The sequence below is a fragment of the Aethalodelphis obliquidens genome, unplaced genomic scaffold, assembly GCF_003676395.1.
Source record: "Aethalodelphis obliquidens isolate GAN/ISIS:26980383/991018 unplaced genomic scaffold, ASM367639v1 scaffold2, whole genome shotgun sequence".
In the NCBI taxonomy this organism is placed as follows: Eukaryota; Metazoa; Chordata; class Mammalia; order Artiodactyla; family Delphinidae; genus Aethalodelphis; species Aethalodelphis obliquidens.
In genome coordinates this window covers 65,292,794-65,315,934 of record NW_020837946.1, presented here as the reverse complement: position 1 = coordinate 65,315,934, position 23,141 = coordinate 65,292,794, and the positions used below count along the sequence as shown (strand labels likewise).

The following is a 23,141-nucleotide window of genomic DNA, read 5'->3' as shown; positions in this document are numbered from 1 at the left end:
GGGAGATCAGCTTGGTGCTTTGTGACCACCTAGAGGAGTAGGATAGGGAGGGTGTGAGGGAGGGAGACGCAAGAGGGAAGAGATATGGGAACATATGTATATGTGTGACTGATTCACTTTGTTATAAAGCAGAAACTAACACATCATTGTAAAGCAGTTATACTCCAATAAAGATGTAAAAAAAAATAAAAATTTAATATTAAAAAAAAGAAAAAAAGCTAGGTGGCAGACATTCTGTAAGTCAGGCTGGTCTTTACACTCTGTCAAGGCTGTATTATATAGTAGTTAAGAAGACCCCAGTTCTGGTGTAAGATCATCTTTGTTCAATCCCCATCTCTGTTGCCCTTGGGTAAGTTTTTTAATCTCTTTAAGGTTATATCATCTCATTATTACAAGAGTACCTCATTGGTTTGTTGTGAGGATCAATTAAGATACTGTATTTCAAACACTCAGTAATTATTTATAACTTCCGTTGTTGTTATTAACCTTCCAAACAGTTATAGTTACTGAAAAGGGTTGACGTTACTTAGAAGTTACTCCTATGTACCCAGGTCTGTACTAGTCATTTGTGTAAATACATTGCATACATTTCCCTTTTATAAATTGAACTCATTAATAACTTATGTTCTAATTTTCAGAAGCATATTTTCTGAAGAACTATTAAAAACCCAATTATCACATGGATTTGTTAATGATGAAAACAGTGTGTGTAAGAATGATGGATAGTTGGCAAACTAGTAAAGTGGGGCTGGTGATTAGAAAGAGGTATGGGAATTTGGCAGGGTCCTAAACTGAGACCAAAGTGTTGAAGTTAAAAAGCATTAAGAGGCAACATTGCATTGTGGAAAAAATAGGCTTTGCAGTCAAACGGAACTTTGGATCCTGACTACCAATGACCTACTACTTGATTTGAAACAAGTTGTTTATCTTCTCTAGGCCTCGGTTTATACACTTGTATAGAGATACCGCTTTCATTTGTTTGTTCCATGGATTAGATGAATTCATATAGAGGCCTCTAGCAGGAGACCTCCTCTAGATTATTAATTGACGTGTTGGTCCTGTCTTCTTTCATTCTCTTAGTAGGTTGTAAAGAAACCCTAAACCATTCAGAAAGGGTCAGAAGATAAAAAGCAGCTTAGAATGCAAGTGAAACACTGGAAGAATGGTAGGGGATAACTGTAGCTGTCACTGCTTTGAAATTAGTAACTTTTGCCTGACGTTACTGGTAATGATGTCTACCCAACCCATCTTCCTGCAGTGGCAATTCTTGTTGTAAGAATAACATTCAAGAGCAAGGGGATCAAAGCAATTAGGGCTGTGGCTGTCCTGTCATGTCATACTGCTCTTTCTAGATCCACTATAATTTATTATATACAGGGAATGCTGGAGAACCATATGTATGTGCTTATATATCACATATACAAGTATATAATGACTAAAGTAGGAAAAATAAATTGGAAATTAGGGTATAATTTGTGAAATTATTTTCAAGATTTATTAATTATTCAAGATCCTCTGCCTAAAGGCATGAATATATGATAATATGAATATATGATAATGCTAGCTAAGTTTGACTGTTAGATGTAAAATGTAAGAATGGAACATGGAATTTTAAAAATTCTTTGAAAAATAAACACCTGTATTTGGAAATATAAGCATCAATAATATTTAATATTTGCTACATCTTCTTTCACCTGAGAATAGTCAATCACGGCCACTGATGACATTTCACTGCATGTACACCTGTCTTTTCTTAGATGCTAAGCCAGTATCTGAAATCACTTCCTCCTGGTATTCCAGCACTCACCCTTCAAAGGTCTCTTTTCCTGTGGGTGGTGCTACAGCCACTGTAACTCTGTTAACTTTGAGAAAACTGAGACTTCTTAGACATTTTTTTCTCCTGCAAATCACAAACAACACTGTAGACCTTACCCCCTAAAATCTCTTAACTGAATGAATCCCCTATTCTCTATTGCTGCAAATGATGAATTTGGAGAATTAAGTGTGGTCTAGGTGGCAGGTAAAGCAGGGTCTGACCTAGTCTTTGGTCTTTCCCCAGTCATTCTCTGCATCATTGTTAGGTTAAATTTTTAATTAAAGCTGAGTTTTCATAATCTCTGGGAAAAGAGACTCTGGAGTTAGATGCATAATGAAGCTACTTCTTAGCTATCAGACCATGTGCAAGTCACAGAATCCCTCTGAAAGGTGAAGTGGGGATACTGTGCTCTGTAGACTTATAAAATGTGACAAAGATTACTGTGTAAAGTACTTTACACACGATCAGACATGTCATCAAATCTCAATAGATGTCTACGTCCTGTTTATACGTTCTTCCGTACTCAAAATACCTCAATGACACATCAGATCCTACTGAAAAATATGACATGACTTTTCAGATCTGCTCTCAAGCAAATAAAGACCTCAAGCTTTTCTATTTCTCTTCTCAAAACTCCATCCAAAGTGGATGGACTGGTATTTCTCCTGCACTGCACCTCCTTTGCCAGCATGGTGCATGTGCTCACACACTTCTCTGACCCTTCATGTGGCTTACTTATCCTTCTGCCTGCCACTTGCTTTGTGTCTTTTCATCCATCTTCCAAGGCCTGCTCAATTGTCACATATATCATAAAACTTTCTATAGCTGTATCTAGTTTTCCTCTGACTGCCCATTTACATTTTTTGTTGTTAATTTTCTTAACTGCATTTATCACTATGTCATATTATAGTATTTGGGGGTACAGCATAGGAAAGGGCCTAAGTAATATACAAGGTACATGGGATCAACTATTAAAACCCTAACACTTAACCAGGTGCATAATCGTGGGTAAGTCACTCAAAATCTCTGTGCCTTTCCTCATTTATCAGACAAAGTCTATAATAATAATTCCTCTCATGGTTGATGTTAAGGATTAAACTGTGTCCAATCCCCCTCCCCACCCCGTCCAAAAAAAAAAAGGAGATATGTTTAAGTCCTAACCCCTCGTACCTCAGAAAGACCTTATTTGGAAATAGTGTCATTGAAGATGTAATTAAAATAAGGTCATACTGGAGTAGGGTGGGCCCTTAATCCAATATGACTGGTGCCCCTATAAGGAGAGGAGAGAGACAGAAAGAGAGAGAATGTCATGTGACCACAGAGGCTGAGACTGAAGTTACGCTGCCATAAGCCAAGGAATACTTGAGCTACCAGAAGCTGGAAGATGCAAAGAAGGATCCTCCTCTAGAGACTCTGAGGAAAACATGGCCCTACCAACACTTTGATTTTGGACTTCTAGCTTCCAGAACTGTGAAAGAATCAACTTCTGATGTTCGAAACCACCCAGTGTGTGGTACTTTGCTGTGGCAGCCCTAAGACTGATACAGTTGATGTGAACATTAATGAAACAAAAATCTCATTGTGTTTGACCTGCAAATCTTAACTTTAATTACCTGTGTCATTTCTTCTGCTATAATAAACTCCTTGAGCTCAGGAAAGTATCTTCTGTTCTTCTCTTTAAGTACCAACCCAATACATACCACACAGAACAGTGGCTCAGAACAGAATACAGTAACTACTTATGAAACATGTTTTGAGTAAATAATTAGTTCGTTGAATTTCCTTAATCAATCCCCTACAGGGAACATTGGAAAATAAAACTGAATAGTTGATGTATTTCTTAAAAATAATTATGACTTAGGAGATGATTATTTTCTGTGCAGAGATGAATGAGATTAAGCATATCCATCATTGTATAGTAACCAATTACTTGGAAAATTAATGAAATTCTAATGAACTAATTACTAACTGACATCAAATTAAATTTCACATTGTATTTTTGGGAAAATAATTGTTAATTTCTTTCAGCGCAATGACAAAAACTTGAAATACTTATCTTCTTTTTCTGTTGGTTGAAGTTATCTATGATGACCCCAATGAACAAGTTCAAGGTGAAGAATGACCCAAAGATGATGAAGATGACAAAATAAATATACATGTAGAGGCTGTATTCATATATGGGCTGCCTGTCTACCTATAAAATTAACAAAAGTTAGCAGTATGTTGACAATAAAATTCATCATTTTCTTTTTCACATGGTTTGACAAGGTAATTCAAACAGTGCTATCCTAGGTAAACGTGGTTTTTCAGAAGCCATAGTGTTGACAAGGTTCAACATAATCATTCTTAAAAATTTATTCAACACTAAATAAATATTTATGACATGCTTACTATGAATATAATCTTCAAATTACTACAAAGGGCTTATCCACTGTAGTACTTATTCTCAGATTGTAGGACAATTTAGTAAGTAAAGGACCTAATGCATAATTTTTATTTCCAGAAAAAAATAAAAGAGATATCACACTTATATAAATCTTTTTTTTTCATTTGATTACAACGTCTTCTGTGGCTTTTGTGACAATATGAAATAGTCAGCAGTCTTCAAACTTTCTTAGTGTGTGACTAATTTCGCATAAACTCTTTCAAGGAACTTTAAAATATAAAAGCAGTAAAAACTATGAATAAAATATGTTATTTCCTTTTTATTTTGATAAACAAATATTTACTGAGCACTTCTTATTGCCAGGCTGTGCTAAGCGCTCTACTTAACATTTTCTAGTTGGATCCTCACTCAGAACAATCCCATGACGTAGGCGGTGAATTACTTTCTTTTCATAAATCAATAAACAGGCTCAGAGAGATAAAGTAATTTGCTCAAAGTCATATGCAAGCTTGTCTGATATGGGACAGCCAGAATTTAAGCCAAGCTCTGTTTCCAAATGCTGCACAGGTAACCACTAGGCTACCACCAGGTGGGTGTTCTTCGGTGTGTGTGCACATACCAAGGGCTCCTTGGAGCTGCTGTTTGAAAACAGCCTAACTAAACTAAGGAACTTTTCAAAATTGTAGAGTTTAGTGTTATGTTTACCAATACTTACATTAACAGAATCAACTGCTGCATACATAATAACCATCCATCCTTTAAATGTTGCCTGTAAATATAAAATTTATAGAATCTGAATCTCATACTTTAAAATAGTCACAAGTGAGTTTAGTGTGTCTAATGTTATAGCATTTATTAATTAATACTAAATTAGTGAGTTTTACTATACAGTCGTCCCTCGGTATCTGCAGGGGATTGGTTCCAGGGCCCCCCTGAAGATACCAAAATCTGCCCATGCTCAAGTCCCTTGCATTAGGCAGATGCGAACCCACGGATAAGAAGAGCCCACTGTATTTCAAAGTACCAATTTAACATAAGATGCTGTGTCAAGGGAAAAAAGGGGAGGGACACATCACAAAGTCACATCCTAAATCTGACTCCTAGTTAATTACTGCCAGGTTGTCACAACTGCCTGTGAGTTTTGTACATGAACTTTTATTTTTTTCCAGAGTGGGGAGGAGAATTTTATGAATAACAAAGAAAACAATTTTTTTCCATATCTTAAGGATTCTCCATACCCGTGGGAAGTCCTTCTCATTTCCCTGTAGTGTAAAAGTGCAGTCCAAAACATGACTATTCGTTTTTGGACGCAGTATTCAGATGGCACAGTGGCAGGGAGTCAGGTGACTCCAAAAAGGTGGATTAATAACTCTAAAATGCAACAGAACCCATGTTCTGTTTTCATGTTTATAGGCACATGTTCTAAAAAGACCAACTCTATTTTTAAAGTCACAAAGTACTTTATCTTTAATTTTTAGTTAATAATTATATAAATAATGACAGCTCCTCCATCCAGTGTGCACCAAAATGTCAAGCATTCAGAAAAGGGCTCACTTACAACTTGAAGCAGAGACAGGTAACCAAGTCCAACATTATCAAAGTTCACTTTCAGGTTCTTCCATCGCACATTTTGACTAACATTCATGAGTGCAAAACACTCAGAACGATTTTCAACTTCACTTGTAGGAAACGGTGACCCATCTGTGGTGTTAACACACTGATAGAACTTGCCAGCAAACAAATTTACTCCCATGATGCTAAATATTAGCCAGAATATAAGACACACAAGTAGCACATTCATGATGGAAGGGATTGCACCTATGAGTGCATTCACGACCACCTAGCGTTCAAAAGAAAGAATGATTAGGATTAGTATGAATGTTAAATGGGCAACATTAATGAAACTCAATACAGAATTAAAGAAGTTAGAAAAGCCACCCTTACATGTTTAAGACATAAATCAACCAACACGTACTTATTGAAGGCCTACTGTGTGCTCATCAGGACAAAATAAGACAGGAGCCCCTTGATCAATGAGTTTACAAAAGTACATGAGGATCACACAGTGAAACTACTAGCAACAATACAGAACAAATCACTAAGATTATATGACAGCTTAAATAAATGAAAAAAATAAATAAAAAGAATAAACCAAAAACCTGATATACGTAAGGTGAAGCCATAAAATCTGCATGCTCTAGAAAAGAAAGAAATTTATAAATGTAAACAATTAAAATAAGTAAAATGTACATTTAATGGTTCATAGTCCTAGAATTACCAGTGCTAAAATTCTCCCATATAGCGAAACTACTAGTACGTATAAGCTGGAGTTAAGATTGGGAATCTTTTCACGGTTTGAATGCCATAGATTTAACTGGTTCTGCTAGTTGTGTGATACGTAAACTTAATTAAGACCTTGGGACCTCTGTTTCCTCATCTATAGAATGAGAGCAGTCTTTTCAAATGTATTATTCTAACTCTAAAAACACTTTACACATAAGCCCTTGGCTAAATATAGATAGTGCTGGCCTCAATTAAAACAAAAAATGCAGAATAGTTTATCTTTAATACTCCGTTTATTTCTGCTTTTCAGCATTTCCACTACTATTGATCACCAGTGCCTCTTGCCACCCACTGTTCCTTCATGGCGACCACTGTAGCATTTATCACTCTCCAGATTTTCTAAATTACCTCATCTTTCCACTTACTATCTTCTTACAGTTGACCTCTACTCTGAATTTGAGTGCAACGGTGTTAAAGAATAACTTGTTCAGTGAAGAGCACGTGCTCCCTTTTTTTTTTGCAATGTATCAAGCAGGATCCCTGACTACTTTTGAGATTGTCTAGAGCAGGAGTTGTCAAACATTTTCTTAAATATTTTTAGGTTTTGCGGATTATATGATTTCTGTTACCACTATTCCATTCTGCTATTGCAGCGAGAGATCATATATAAACAAATGGGCATGGCTGTGATCCAATGAAACTTCCTTTACAAAACAGGCATCCAGCCTGTAGGCTTTGGTTGTTGACACTTGGTCAAGAAAAACAGTTATTACCCTGGGGCTCATGGGTAGACATGGACCTACAGAGGTTCCATGGGGGCATGAAATCATATGAAGAACATTATTATGGGTATGCTTTCTTTACGGAGGAATGATTTCTACTTTTATGAGATTCTTACAACGTACATGACCCCCAAAGGGTTAGGAAGAACAGAATTAGAGAGTAGAATTCCAAGTGGTCAGCTCTTATTCAAGCCTACATTTTCATCCTCATTTCCTGCTACCCTCCCACTATGCTCATAATCTAGGCACGCTGATTCTTATAGTCACTGCTCAAACATACCTTGCCTAGTCAACTCTGTCCTCTACCAAGTTGCATCTCTGCCTGGAATGCCCACCTGCCTGTGACTTGGGGCCCATTCTTTCAGTCATGGCTGCGAGGTCACCTCCATATGAAGCCCCTCCCAGACCTCCCCAGGCAGCCACTTTCATCTCTACTCCCGTAGCCCTGTGTGCCTACTGTTTTATAGCAGATGTCACAGAATAACTACTATTCCCCTCTCTGTCTCTCCATGACCGCTGTCCTGGCTCACTTTTGGGGGACTGGGGTCTATTTACCATTGTACTCTTTTTATAGTACAAAATTTGACACACAGTTTTGGTGCTGAAAGAATGTGCGTAATGACGAGTCTCTGAGGGAGATGGATACATATCGTTCTGATGAGAAGCCATTTGGAAAAGTCAGTAAGTTCAAGAACCTCAAGCCTTTTTAAAGGAAGCTAACTACAAAATGCCTCCAATCATATTTCATTTATTCTTTAAAACGACCCTGCAATTTGAAGAAACATCCCTGTTTCACACAGCTAATAAACGTAACTAAGTAGACATACTTGTCCCTCCAAATATATTAAAACATTCTCCTGCATCCAATTCACCTGTATATTAGACAAACAACAGAGAGCAAACAGGGTAAAATAATGGAGTGGCTCAATCACTGAGGGATGTATCAATATCTTGATGGGGAAAGTATATTACTTGATCATGAGCATGTAGTACACGCTCTGCTTGAGTCCAGGGATCAGTCATAAGTTCTGAATAGATCGCAACATTCTACTAATGCTCAAAAAGAAAAATTAATGTCAACTCCAATACTACCGTTCTGTATAAAATGAAACTTGTAACTTCAATTCTTACATGACCAAAAGTACTTGACTTTTACTTATGAAAAAAAATCTTTGTATAATCATGATCTTTCATATATTTACATGGGGGCCAACATACACCGGATACACTAACAAGCAGAGGTTACAGTCATAATTAGGTTACAGTCATAATGTAATGAAGATCTGCTAGACTAAAACACATCTAACATTCATTCACCTGAGGCTTCAGATTTCTGAGTCCCATTCCAGAGTTTATTACTCAGTATATCTGGGGTGGAACCTGGGAATTTGCATTTCTAGTAAGCTTTCAGATGATGCTGACCACATTTAAGAGATGCAGTAAGCAAATTGTTCAGAGACTACAGTTAGAGAGGCAGTCGGATAAATAAGTAAGTACGATGCAATATAATGAGGATGTTATGTGTCTGAACATATAGGAAGGATGCTCAATTATACCTGGTGGTGGACAGACAAGGCACATTTAAACTGAGGCTTAAAAGATGAGTAGGTATTTACTATATTGATGAGTTAGCATTGAGATAGGGCAGGGAGAAACATTCCTGGCCAAGAGAACGGAGAAATGAGAAAGCAGGAATATATCTGGAGAAGAAGAAATTCAAGGAGAGAAACAACAAATGAGGATATAGACTCATTAGAGAAAATAAAGCATGGATTTTATGAAGAAGTTGCTGGTTTAATACAGCCCTAAAGCTAAGTTGCTGGTAGTCATTATTTATCTCACCTTGTTTGTTTCTGCAAAATGAATCTCTTTTCAGGTACTATGCTGCCTACTGCAAATTAAGTAAAATCAGAGCTTTAGTTTTCTCAAATATAATTTGGAGCTATTTCCACTTTCACTGAGCCATGTATTTAAAGAATGAAATCAAAAGTGACGCCTGATGCTACTTCACTTCTCTGTCTTTTCTTATGCCCCACACCCAGGGTAGTTCCTTAAAAAATTGTTTGAGCACCTGATAAAGGCAAGTCCTTCGTGACTTGTATATGAGAGAGACTGTCAGGACTAAGAGTGTCCCCTTCACCTGAGTTTCCTAGCATAGGAAAGACTGTCATTTAGGAAGGGAAAAGTCACTTATTTGAATCACTGCCTCACAATATAATATAGAGGCATTACTGTATTTGATTTAGTCTTTGTTAAACAATAGGCATTGAAATACTGCATCTATATGCACATGTATACACACTTATATATATAAACAGCCCATATATACGTATATATATGCACATGTGTGTAAATATAAACAGTCCATAATTCCTACATACCCATTTTTTCATATCTTACACTCCATTAGGAAATATGAATATTATATTAGAAGTTTAGTATTTTCTTACCCTCATTCCTTCAAATCTAGATAAAGCTCTCAGAGGTCTTAAGGCTCTAAGTGTCCGAAGGGATTTAATGGGGCCAAGGTCTGAGTAGCCAAGAGTGTTTGCGACCAAAGTAACCAAAGAAACCTAAAAAAGAAGAAAAATTTCATTAATCATTTCAATGAAATAATAAAGCATGAAGAGAAAAAGTCAATTTCAAAGATCACTAAGAGCAGTTCAACAAGAACAATATGATTTTATACATAAAGTTATCTACTTATTGTCTAAAAATTGGATAAGATAGATGCTTTTTAAAGGAAATAGATTTAAAGGAAAGTTAACCTAAATAAGATGAAATAATAGAAGGAAAGTAAGTTATTTCTTATATCTGAATAAAAAAATCACACATGCTTTTCACACTTCTGTAGTCAATGGTTTTTTACTTGCTTATTAATCCTGAACATTTAAGTAAAGCAACTATCAAAATTTCAATTGGAATAAAGCCCAGGGCATAACGAAGTGTGTGATTCTGAAGCTAAGTTAAAAGAGTGTGTCAGGGCTTCCCTGGTGGCGCAGTGGTTGGGGGTCCGCCTGCCGATGCAGGGGACACGGGTTCGTGCCCCGGTCCGGGGGGATCCCACATGCCGCAGAGCGGCTGGGCCCGTGGGCCATGGCCGCTGAGCCTGCGTGTCCGGAGCCTGTGCTCCGCGATGGGAGAGGCCGCCAACAGTGAGAGGCCCACATACCAAAATAAAAAAAAAATAAAGTTAAAAAAAAAGAGTGTGGCAATCACTCAACCAAATCTAAGTCCCAGTATAGACCTTTTTCAAAAGCACTCTGAAGACTTATGACTTTGAGATGAGGCAAATTCCCCAGAAGATTATTCTGACCTACAGTTTCTCAGAATTGGCACCAAAGATCTTCCTATCAATAATTAGTGGGAGAAAAATCTCAATTGTACTGAAGAGAGCACACAAGCAGGTGATCTCACTGGCTTCACAAACAACATAGACACACAAGAACTTCGTCATATTAGACGGACCCTCCACAATCACCATCACCAGTATCCAACAGAAATTTGTGTTCTTATCGTAAGTTATCTCTGAAGAAAGAACATGGACAGAAGTAAAATCAATACATGTTTTGGTAAGGACCAATGAGCTCTTCAATGACCCAAGATCAGGATCGGTAAATGTATTCAGTCTTTGAATAAGCTCCATTTAAAATATCCATTGTTTCACACTGCGTGCAGCAGGAGGCAATGCCTAAGAACAATGTCCGCAATGCAGTTCATTGGAATTAAGTAATGACTGAAAGATTGAAGTTTTCCAGGAAAGATTAGGAGCAACAGGAGAGTCAAGTTCCTTATGTTTAACTATTGAAGAAGTAGAAAAATTTATTGCTTGCAAGTTCACTACTGCTGCTATCAGAAACACAGTGAACTGATTTTTGAATCAGGATGTGTTGAAGTGTTTTGCTCTCATACAGTTACTTCTAAATGTCTCACTAAATGTAACATAATTCTTTGTTTTTAGGTCCTCATGCTATGTATTCAGAATTACTAACTAATCCTCAGTATCACTCTTAAATTCACCCAGTCATTCAGGTCCATTATTTCCCACTTAAGTATGCTTTAAAAAATGTGTATTTTTTAATCAGAATAATAAATGTTCCTTTTTAATCAGAAAAAAATAAAGGTTTAAAATGTCTATGATAATTTGAATAACCCCTAAGGAAATGGTTAACCTGATCTCCAAACCACTGTTAAATGAGTGTTATTATATTGAATATATGTAGTCTGTAACTGAGAACATATGTATATGCATATATTTATCTATTTATATATACATGTGTATGTGCATGATATATGCCCCTACTGATGAATAATGCTCAATCAGGTAAGTTTCAACTAATCAGGAAGCTTGCAGAAATCAAACAAATCCATCCTCTGAATATCAAATCAAAAGAACATCAAATCAGGTTCTGAAACCTGAATATGTACCAGAATCATGTGGAGATCTTATTACAAGAATTTTCTGCATCCCAACACCAGAGTTTCTGATTTAGTAGCACTTGAGTTTGACCTGAGAGTTGGACCTGAGAGTTGGACCTGAGTATCTATAACACGTTCCCACCCACATGTGCCGATGCTGTTGGTTCAGGGATCACACTGTGAGAGCAACCGTGCCAGATAAATTTCTCAATTTTTGAGAAATAAAAAAATCTCAGCTCCTCCCCAAAATCCACATGCCTAGATTTGCACCTCTATCAGCAAGACAATTGAGTGGAGTTTTGCTCTCTCTGTTGCATTATGAAAACATTATATATATATATATAATTATATGCATTATGTGTATGTGTATATATATATACACATACACACGAACACACACATATATATATAATTTACTTAGTTTTTTCAAAATGTTAAATATTTCAAATTGAAGCTATATAACTTCCCTGAATTCTGCATATTACATACCCCTAAATATTGAGAAGCACTACTTCAGATTTTCAAATACAAAAAAATTTCATTATTAAATAGCCATATCTCTTTCTTAACTAAAAATAAATTCAACTCTACTTGTAAACGTTTTTTTTTAATCTGAGAGATGAAAAGAACACTGACAATATTTTTAAAAGTTTCTGAATATCATAAATTTTATAATTTTTAAAAGATGCAATCATATTTACAGGTTAAGAGAAAAGAAATAACCTACATTCCTTCTATTATTTCTTACTTTGGTTAACCTTTCTTTAAAACTATTGTATTACAAAAGTGTTCATCTTACCATTCATTTTTCTAGGCACTAACTATGTAACGTATATGAGAAAAAGGTGAATCAAAAAATAATCAAACATGAAATCATTAACATACAGTATCAAAAATTAAATATCTCATAGAGGAAGTCTGAGAGAACATAGGAGATATAATGTATAGCTATGCCTGCCTTGGAAAAAAATTTTTTTTGCATATCACCTATCTAAATATGCTAATATTTAACATTAGTGAAGGTTTTGAGAACACTTATTTGTAAGAATAAATCCCCTTTTAAAATGTACTCAAAAGTACCTACATCGACAATTAAGAAATCCAGCCAACACCAGGCATTGGTGAAATAGGTTTTATAACCATATGCTATCCATTTTAGAAGCATTTCCAGAATAAAGATGTAAGTGAATATCTTGTCAGCATACTCCAGGATAATCTTAATGGTCTTTTTCTTTTCAATATATATATCTTCAAAAGCCTGTGAAAATAATATTCAGATTTAAATTTGGTACAACTTAAAGCTTATGATTCATGACAAAAACAGGAAATGAAATTCTGATAAAGAGAACACTGAGATATAATACTATTACAGGCCAGCTGTCTTTCTTCTGGTTTACAGTTACTGTGTAACACTTAGTTCTAGCCTTTGCACCAGTGCAGGGGGCTGATCACCAGAGGTCAAAGGAAAGAGAGTACAAAAGAATGCAATTATTTATAGTCCCCTAAAAGAATCATGATCTCTGACACATTCAGGGATTTCCACTCATCTGACTCCCCTTTTATCCTCCTTCAAATTAGGTAAGTCCTAGCAATTTAAGACATGATTCCAGGGTCAGCCCCTCTTATAAATCTCTCTAACCCTGCACTCTACTTCGACACAGAAGTAGGATTTAAGCCCTCTCCTTCAGTTCTTATGTGCTTGTACATTCCCAGTGCCTAGCACTGTGTCAAGAACACAGCAGGAAAGGTTTGCTAAATGAATGAATGCAGTAGCTTAATAGGGCTATAGAACACAGACGATGGTTTCTTCCTTTGAATTTTGCACCAATACTTTATCATTCATTAAAAGTTTCAGCTCTACAAACCACTGTTATACTTATTCCATCAATGTGACATCTTTTAACACTTTCCAAGAAATTTTAGTAAGTGATAGACGATGGTACTGTGGTCATAGCCACAAGGCCTGTGGGAAATAATTTGAATGGACTTAAAGAACTGATCTCACTGAAGCCACTGAAAATGACTGCTGACCTAAACAGTTCTAAAGTATTAGATTTTTCTCTTTCAAGTTTAAACAATATTCACTTTGTTGGAGAAAATGAAAGCAAAAGGACCTGTATCCTTCGTGGTAACACTGGACTACCTGTCCATAGTCATGGGCTTGTGACATTCTTATTCTTCTTATTCCAAGTTCTTATATCAATACTTTAAAAATGATCCTTAGTACTTTTGGAGAAATGTAATCCTCAATATTGAAGAAAACAGAGAAGTTGGAACAGAGAGAATGGACAGATCCATGAAGATGCTAAGAGAATGTTCTAGCAGCTAGCAGAGGTTATGAAAGACAATGGAACTGAAAGGCAAGAACTGAAGTGCAGCCCTCAGGACTCTTCTGCTTCCCTTCTCCGAGTTCTGGAGGAACATCTACTGTTCTGAAATCCCAAGCAGACAACACTTCCTGCTCCAGAGCTTAATCATGCATATACTTCACTTACAAACACATCCCAATTCTGTATCACTTGTGCCTCTCACTTCCCTAATGCTCTCTGAGCTCCTTGAGAAAAGTATCTGGATCTTATCCAACTTTGCATTCAGGGCAGCAAGAATAATGCCAGGCATGGAGTAAATATTTACTGAGCTAACTAAAATTTTGTCCTTAGGACTGATCAGAGAGATTAATTTTTAAGTAAAACCATCTGCCATGATATTTTTATCTTCAACTCATCTATTAAAAATAATGACTTAATTGATTTAAGCGTTAGATGTCAGATCACTTACCAGAGCACCACTGCTAAGCAAGATCATGAGAACAATGAAGCTTTCAAACCAACTGTGCTCAACTATCCTATAGCAGGTCTTCCTGATGTTCCACCAGATTTTTCCTTTCCCTGATTCTGTGTTAACTTGGCAGCATGGGAGCCTCTGCACACAACCTGGCAAGAAAGACAGGCATATAAAATCTGGATATTCAGAATACATAAAATACTTAACATACATTATTTAATGCAAAGTGCTCCCTACGATAGTTCCTCAACCAAACAATTTCTAACACTTACACCTGAAGCTTCAAACAGTTTCAACTTGGATGCTGCCTTTTGTCATCTCTTAACTCTCCTTGGTGTTTTCTCAACACTTGTATCAGTAATTTCTAACTTGGGATGTATTTGTGTTTTCTGTTCTTCCCTAGTTTCTCATCAATCTCCTCTACAGTGTTTAAACCACATATTGTTCTTTTTATGATTGCAGCCCTAATGCAATCCTAATACACAATGAGCAGTAAATAATTATTGGTTAACGAATGAACTAAAATCTCAAGACAAAAATGTATTTCATGGCCTTCTTGATATGAATTTAGTCTACAGTCTGGTGCTGCTTCAACTCCTCTATAAAAAACCCTTTGAGAAAGAGCATTCTATGTAATACTTTAAAAATTAGTAGAAGGTCTTATAATTCAGTTCAAAAGAAACAGATCTTGACTACAAGAAACAGATGAAACTGTTTCAAGTACTATAAGTTAAAAACAATTCTGACTTTGGAATCCCAGATGTAAAACATACTGCTATAAAAAACTGAAGAATATTTTATTTAAAGTTGTTTAGGTTAATTCATTCATATCCCCATCAAACATTTATTGATTAACCTTTTTACTCAGCTGTGTACATAGTTTCTTCTCAAGATATCTATTACTGGTTTTTGGTTAGGCAGCTAGATATAGAAATAAATGACTATAACCGGATAATGCAACTAAAATGACAGATATGCTGGGGTTATGTTTGATAGCTTGGAAGAAGTTCACCTAACCTGGCTTATTTGTTGAGAAACTGAGGTCAGAGGAGGTTTTCTGGAAGAGGTGGGACCTGAACTGAATCAAAGTAGTAGCCAAAAACAGTGGAGTGGAATTCCAGGCCAAGAGGCAGCAAAATGTGCCATGTACAGGACTTACAAGTAGTCCAGAATTTTGATGAAAGCAGTGTACAGACAAGGCATGGATGAGAGATAAGGAAGAGAAACTGGTCAGATTATGGAAAGCATTTTCTTCCACCTTAAGGAGTTTGGCTATATCCTAAATCCTAACGAGGAGTAAGTGAAGGGTTGTAAGCAGAAAATTACATAGGAAGATTGTAATTTAAATAGATGTCTCGGGCTTCCCTGGTAGCACAGTGGTGAAGAATCCGCCTGCCAATGCAGGGGACACGGGTTCGAGCCCTGGTCCGGGAAGATCCCACATGCCATGGAGCAATTAAGCCTGTGTGCCACAAGTACTGAGCCTGCACTCTAGAGCCTGTGAACCACAACTACTGAGTCCGCACGCCACAACTACTGAAGCCCACACATGTAGAGCCCATTCTCCGCAACAAGAAAAACCATTGCAATGAGAAGCCCACGCACACTGCAACAAAGACTAGCCCCCGCTCGCTGCAACTAGAGAAAGCCTGTGCGTAGCAACGAAGACCCAATGCAGCCAAAAATAATTTAAAAAAAATAAAATTAAATTAAAAAATAAAATAAAATAAATTTATAAAAAAAAAAATAAAAAAAAATAAATAGATGTCTCCAGCAACTGTGGAGGATAAGTTGGAAGAGAAGAAGAAGGAGGGGTGGGGAGCAAAGAAAGACCCAGAGCTAGAAAACCATTTAGGGTCTGGTTCAGTATCCCCAACAAGAAGGACAGATTTGGGCAGCTCTGGTTAGGAACTACAGCAGTAACAGAGTCAAGACATATTTGGCCGGTAAAATCAACACATTTGCTGACTGATTGGATATGGGATGTAAGAAGAAGGGAGAAGCCCAGACAACTGGGTGGATATCAGTAATGAAATGAAGACCACAGGAACAGGAGCTGCTTGGGGTGGTAATGAGTTTGAGATGCCAGTGAAACCTCTAAATACAGACATCCTGTAGATATTTGGAGGTGTGAATCTGAAGCTCAGGGGAAAAGTCTGGGCTGGAAAAGAATGTGTAGGAATCATTAGCACATATGTGTCAGCTGAGATTAGGACAGTTGTTGAGGTCACACACAAAAAAGTATTTAGGATGAGGAGAGAAAAAGGTCAAGTCTGGAACATTCTGGGACAGCAATATTAAGAGACAGAATTCAGTGGTATGCTGGAGCCAACTCATACTGGTTCTTGACAAGTTATTGTTAAATTGCCAGGAAATTTTGCTAGCCTGTTGTTAAATGCAGCTGTTATCAAAAATTAAATTGTATAAACTTAAAAGTATAACTTACTTTAAAAAGGTAATAAATACTAAAAGTATATTACTCTACATTTTACTATTATCTATGCTCTTGAATATATTTAAGCATTCTATCTGGTTGGGAGAATATGTTATACTGTTGGGCTACTACGTATCTCTTCCCAACTCTACATGCAGCAAAGTCACACCAGTAGTTTGAAATTAGCCATGGTGGGAATCTTTACAAAAGTCATCAAATGCTATAAATCCAGGCTTGTTGATTTTCTAGAGTAGAATTAAGAAAGTGATGGAGAAAGTGTTAATAAAACTGGAAAAGTATGCCATATTGGTAGCCATTACGCTGTGAACACAAAAAATTGAGGAAATATTCTTTCATTATTCGAATTCTATTATCTGATTCAGCAAATATTTGTTCACATCATTGATGAATGGGTCAAGTTTTGACGCACAGCCTTTTTGTTTCACTCTTACCTTACTGATTAACGTAAATGAAAATACCAACCAACCTTCAGGTTAAAACTATACTTGTTCATCAGTTGCAACCACTGTTGTTTATAAATACAAAATTTTGGCAACATTCAACAAAAGCATTCTGTGGGAACCAATTAGCTATATGAATGTTCAATGAAGGATGTTGATTATATTACTGCCTGTAAATTGTGTACCACATATCCTTTATATCAGTAAAATATACGGTAAACTGATGGATGTATGCATACTTTCTTTTTCTTGGAGAACTGGTTGTTAAACATTTACCTGTCCACCACTGGGAAAGATGGAAGATGAGAAAACCCTGAAGGAGGTGACAAAGTTGGGGTGGGGAAAATGTACAAGAGGCTGCAATAAAAGAAAAGTCAGGGAAGAGTTTCATGAAGGACTGGTGAACACAGCTATGACCAAGAGAGGCTCAGAGAGATAATGATTGAAATTAAAAAAAAAATTAAAGTTGATTAAAAAAATAAATCATCAAAATTACTTTAAAAAGGAAGAATTTAAAAAGAGGAACTACAGTGAATTCTTCTCTTTATTAAAAATTTTAGATCAAAAACCTCGTTTGGAGGGAATGTAGAAGGTGGGAAAGCAAGAATGAACAGTACTTTTTAGAGACTTGTTTTAGAAGTTTGCAAGTTAGGCACTCTAAAAATAATTTACTTGTCTATGAAACAATATATTTCATTAAAAGTATTGAGCCTATCAAGTAATAACTTCATATAATCATAAGCTGTCTGTCCTGAAACAACAAAGGTAGAATTCTCTTGATGAAATACATTTTTTGGACAATGTCTTGTTATGGCTTCTTTTATGATTCTGTAGCGAAATTAATTCATTGATCCTTAATACGAGGTATCTCCTAGTACTTTAATTTCCAGTTTTATAGAAATGTAGCAAGTTATGTTTTTCTCTCAAGTCTGACATTTTTGCTAACAATTTTATGTGTTCTTGTCCTTTCTCTCTGAAAACTTCTAAGTTCCCAGAAGGCTGAACTGTGCCTGTTATGCCCTTTCTTTCTGCTCACAGTACTTACTACAATTCTCTACATAGATTCACATGCTGGGATAGTTGACTTAAAAGACATAACTCCCCCAAAAAGAGTTCTAAAATAATCTAAGCATTAGTCATGATCTGAAGGGTTATGTCTTTGTGAATTCTAGAATTTACACAAAATTTGGATGAAACAGAAAAAAAAAAAAAACACAACAACAGGGTGAAAGGAAAATATGCACATGGCTTCATTTATCCAATGTTAATTACAGTTCACATGATCCAATGTTAATTACAGTTCACATGACCTCAGATCCGAAAGAATTTATCTTCATTGTATCTAAAACAATTACTTTATATCTCAAATGCATTTAGTAAAGAAAGAATATTTTATAAAATGATATGAAAAAATAGTAAAAGGTAAGGTCAAAAATTGACACCAGATCATCTTTTTCAGGGCAAAAGAAAACACCAGATAGAGTGGAAAAATTTAAGATGGAATTTTTTTTTATTAACTTAATGCTTGAGACTTTAGAATTTATTTTAAAAACAAAGATCTTGTGCAGAACAGAATCTATCTGCATCAAGTATAATTACCAGAGGAGAAAGTTATCTCTTTGGTTAAGAAGATTTTACTATTTGGGATTTCTTTTTGTAGGTCTTAAGGTGGAAGAGAAATATTATTCTTATGATTGAGGCAGGAAAAGGCACTATATACTCTAATTAGAAAAGTAAGTAAACTTTTTATCTGAGATGAAGGTTCATAAGTATTGTCCTCAGGATTTATCACACCTCAGAGAGTTTCTCTCTTATTTTGAGCAGGAGAATAGGACCACTGCCTGTCTAGCTTTTATGCAAAGGCATATCCCAAGAGATTTCCAACCTAGCTGGTTAGCAACATTATATCACACCTTCTTTTTTAAAAGGACTATTAATTAAATGTAAATACAGCACAGAATGTCTCAAACATTTTAAAATAGGTCCCCATGGGTAAATGCTATTTCTTTTGGGTGGTTTCATTAATTTGCTCTTGTGATCCATTAAATAAAATCTCTATTGTGTTTCATCATGTTAAACTAATGCTTTCAAATAAAAAAGAAACCACAGGCCTCTTCTAAGTTTAGCCATTAATAAAAATATAACAGCATGATCCGCATAATTAATATAAAAATTTATTAGGAAAACATGTCTTTTTTTAAACACTTCTTAAAAACTTCTAAATCCTTTAAAACAAGTTTTTTGTCCACATTTTCTTTCCAAAAAAAGAAAAATATAGGCACAAAGGAGTTAGTTATTGTGTCACTAAACTTAGAATTAGTTATTTTATAGGAAGTGGAACTCAGAACATTTTGGGGGAAAGTTGAGTTAGCTCCTCCTACTAAATTAATAGAAAATACATTATTTTAAGGAAAAGAGTGTATCCTTCTCACACCCTAATCTTGATTTTGTGAGTTACTAATTGTATAATCCAAAAGGAGTATAATATAAAACCAAGCAGAATCAGAGTCATGTCATGTTCATAATTATACAGATTGCAAAGACAGGTAGAATTAAGGACAGTGAAGAGCAGTACCAGATCTGGGGAAGGTACCTGAAGTCTTGAATGACAAAGCTAATGAAACAGAACTAAGGAAAAACACAGAATAAGAGGGAGGAGAAAAAGGTGAAGAGGAACAAGATGCAAATGAATAAAGTGATAGTTACGAAGTTAAAAAGGATCAGTGGATGTGAGGCTATGAACAACAAAATCATTTTAGCATTCGTCTTCACTGAAACACAACTATTCTGATTTAACTCTCCCACTTCCTTTGATTTTTCTGCTGCCTTTCAGGTAACAAAAACCTCTAGAGGCCAAATGCTACTGTAAATTGGCACTGGTTCTAGCGTAACACTTTTCAACCAATCACGACTTGGTAAGGGTCATTTCCACTATGAGTAAACAAGTTCCCAATTTTCCATCCTGTCAAGCCTACTCATTTTGAACTCTTCATGTGGAAACCATCTATTTCCAGTTTCTTGAGGCCTCAAGCTTGGTGTCATCTTTGACTCTTCTAAAGAGAAGAAAGCTTTAACACCCAATATCGAATCCACCAGCAAATCCCTTCAGCTTTAACTTGAAAATATACTCAGAATCTCAAACTCTCACCATCCCCAATACTCCCACAGTAGTCTATGCTCCCATCATCTCTCACCTGGATTACCGCAGGGACATCCAAAAGGTTTCCCAGCTTCTGCCCTTGCTATCCACCTATCTGCTCTTAAGATGGCATTTTGTGAGACTTCTAAATGAGATTCTTATGTTTTTCAGTCCTCTTGAGATCTGGCCTCTACTGTGTCTCTAACCTCAACTTCTACCACCCTTTCCACCTCTCAATCTGTTCTACTCATACCGGCCTCTTGATTTTGTTTTCAAATGTGCATATCGCCACTTCAGGGCATGTGCCTTCATTACTCTGCTTAAAATACTCTTCCTTCATATATTTGCATGGTCCAATGTTATCTTTTTAGAAAGGCCTTCTCTGACCACTCTGTTTCTATGAGAGTAGGCTTCTACCCCTCAGTCTTAGTATTCCCATTTTCACTTTACTTCTCCATAGCATGTATCACTTATCGGACCTACTAAATATTTATCTATTTATTTGGGTAAGAAACATTGTTTTGTTTTCCCTGCTCTATCTCTGTCTAGTGCTCAGGTCTGGGCCTGGCAGACAGAAGGTATTAAACGATTATTCGTTGATTGGATAAAAGAATGATTAAGTGGATAAAGGGTTGAAGGGCTCAGAAAATTGGTTGCCCTGTTTAATTTATCAGGCTGAGCCTCTTAGCCCAGCAGGTCCAGTGAGTATAAAGTTTCGAGTGGAGCACAGCTGCTCAAAGTGATATGACTCAGAGATGTGTGTTTGCTAGTATATTTTCTTGTCATTTAAAAAAATATATTTATCTGTTTATTTACATTTTTATTGAGAACATACATACAGTATACTACACATATTTTAAGTATACAGATTGATATTCTCATGTAACAGCCATGTAGGTCATGATATAACATTTCCAAGCACCCAGAAATCACCCTCATGCCCTTTCCCAATCTGTACCCGCTAAAAGTAACCACTAGTCTGACTTCTACCTTTGTAGATTGATTTTGCCTATTCTTCTCCTATTTTGCCCATTTCTTCCAGCTTTACTGAGGTATAATTGACAATTAGAAATTGTATATATTTAAGGTGTACAACTTGATGATTTGATATAGGTTTATACTGTGAAATAATCACCACAATCAAGTTAATTAAATTGCCAACACCTCACGTAGTTACCAATTTCTTCTCTTTGGGTGCGTTGAGAACATTGAAGATCTACCCTCAGCAAATCTCAAGTACACAACACGGTATTGTTAACTATACTCATATTGTTGTCCATTAGATTTCCAGAATGCATTCATCTTGTACAACTGAAACTTTGGTTCTCAGTAAATTTTCAATGGTCAAGACCACAATTCACTGAAAATGTGTTTCTATAATATCTCTTATATACTAGACTCAGATTAGAAGTTATGAGTAATCTCCAAGTCATTATATAAGTATTCTCATTGGTGTTTTATGGGATTAAAATAACTTTTGTAAAGTTTGATCTCAGTAAGATAGCACCTACAGTCTGAAATAGTTTAGCATTAATACTTTCTGCAGAGGGTTTAAGGTTTTCTAAAGCCCTTTTCTGATATAATTTGTTTGATAAGCCCAACTTCTTTCTGGTTATCCTAGAATTTTAAGTCAGGGTCATTCATAAAATGTGTGGAAGAAATCTTGGTAGCATCCATACAAATTTAAGTTTACATGGTACTAGTCAATTTAATTTTATCATGACGCTGAAATACATGATGATACTCTTAAACGCCTTTAACATGAACACTTCTAAAGAAAACTCCATGTGTTTTGCTTATGGTACTAATTTGAGCTAACACAAATTTCTATTAATTGGGTGTCACACTTTTTTGCTTCTCACACACACAAAAAATGACATTTGGCTTTTATTTAAAGAGAATTCATGCATCCATTGTAGTTTGCAGATATCTTTATTTGCCGGTCATTTTGTTTACTGCATGAGTGTTACAGGAGACTGGTTGAGAAAATCTTGAAGAATGAAAGCGAGTCAGTGATTTCTACAAAAAACCACAAATGCTGAGAGTTTAAGCCCATGAGTAGACTGCGAGCCATTAGCATCAAGGCTACCATTGCTTCTAGATAAGACTGTTAACAAAATACTTTAAAAACAATAAGGAAACTAGAAGGAGATGAAAGACAGTACTGTGCTAATTAATTTATTAATGCTATCTCATTTAATCTCTCAACATCCCTATGATATGGATGTAAAATGTACCCATTTTACAGATAAGGCATCTGAGGTACAAGATTAAAATGTGCTCAAGGTCTCATAGGGAGTTAGCAGTAGGCCAATTAGAACTCATATTTATCATGCTCCAAAGCTTGTATAATAAATTATCGTATTACATTGCAACCCTACCAAAAAAGGTTTGCGTTTTTACTTAGATGACACAATACTTGCTTAGAAAACTGCATACTTTCCCAAGTCAAGTTCAAAGTTACTGCTTTGAATAAAATCCCTGAAAAATTCCAGGAGTAGTAAGATGTTCAGTAAGATAGAAAGTGAAAAGGAATGAAAAGAGGCACTGTTATAAAATAAGACACTGAGGCCAAATGGAAAGGGCCTTACATGCCAAGTTAAGGACTTCAGGTTTTATCCTACCAATGGTTCTCAA

The 23,141-nt window shown here is 35.9% G+C and overlaps 1 protein-coding gene across 1 annotated transcript in view; it reads right to left on the bottom strand.

Annotated features, from left to right (window-relative positions):
• Positions 1 to 23,141, bottom strand: part of SCN9A (sodium voltage-gated channel alpha subunit 9) — a 157,874-nt gene that overhangs the window by 10,634 nt on the left and 124,099 nt on the right. The window contains exons 19-24 of the mRNA XM_027129270.1: positions 14,465 to 14,619; positions 12,771 to 12,944; positions 9,718 to 9,840; positions 5,761 to 6,042; positions 4,918 to 4,971; positions 3,873 to 4,010 (exon numbers count right to left, since the gene is read on the bottom strand). Of these exons, the coding sequence (XP_026985071.1) occupies positions 3,873 to 4,010; positions 4,918 to 4,971; positions 5,761 to 6,042; positions 9,718 to 9,840; positions 12,771 to 12,944; positions 14,465 to 14,619 (926 nt within the window). The remainder of the gene's footprint in view (positions 1 to 3,872; positions 4,011 to 4,917; positions 4,972 to 5,760; positions 6,043 to 9,717; positions 9,841 to 12,770; positions 12,945 to 14,464; positions 14,620 to 23,141) is intronic.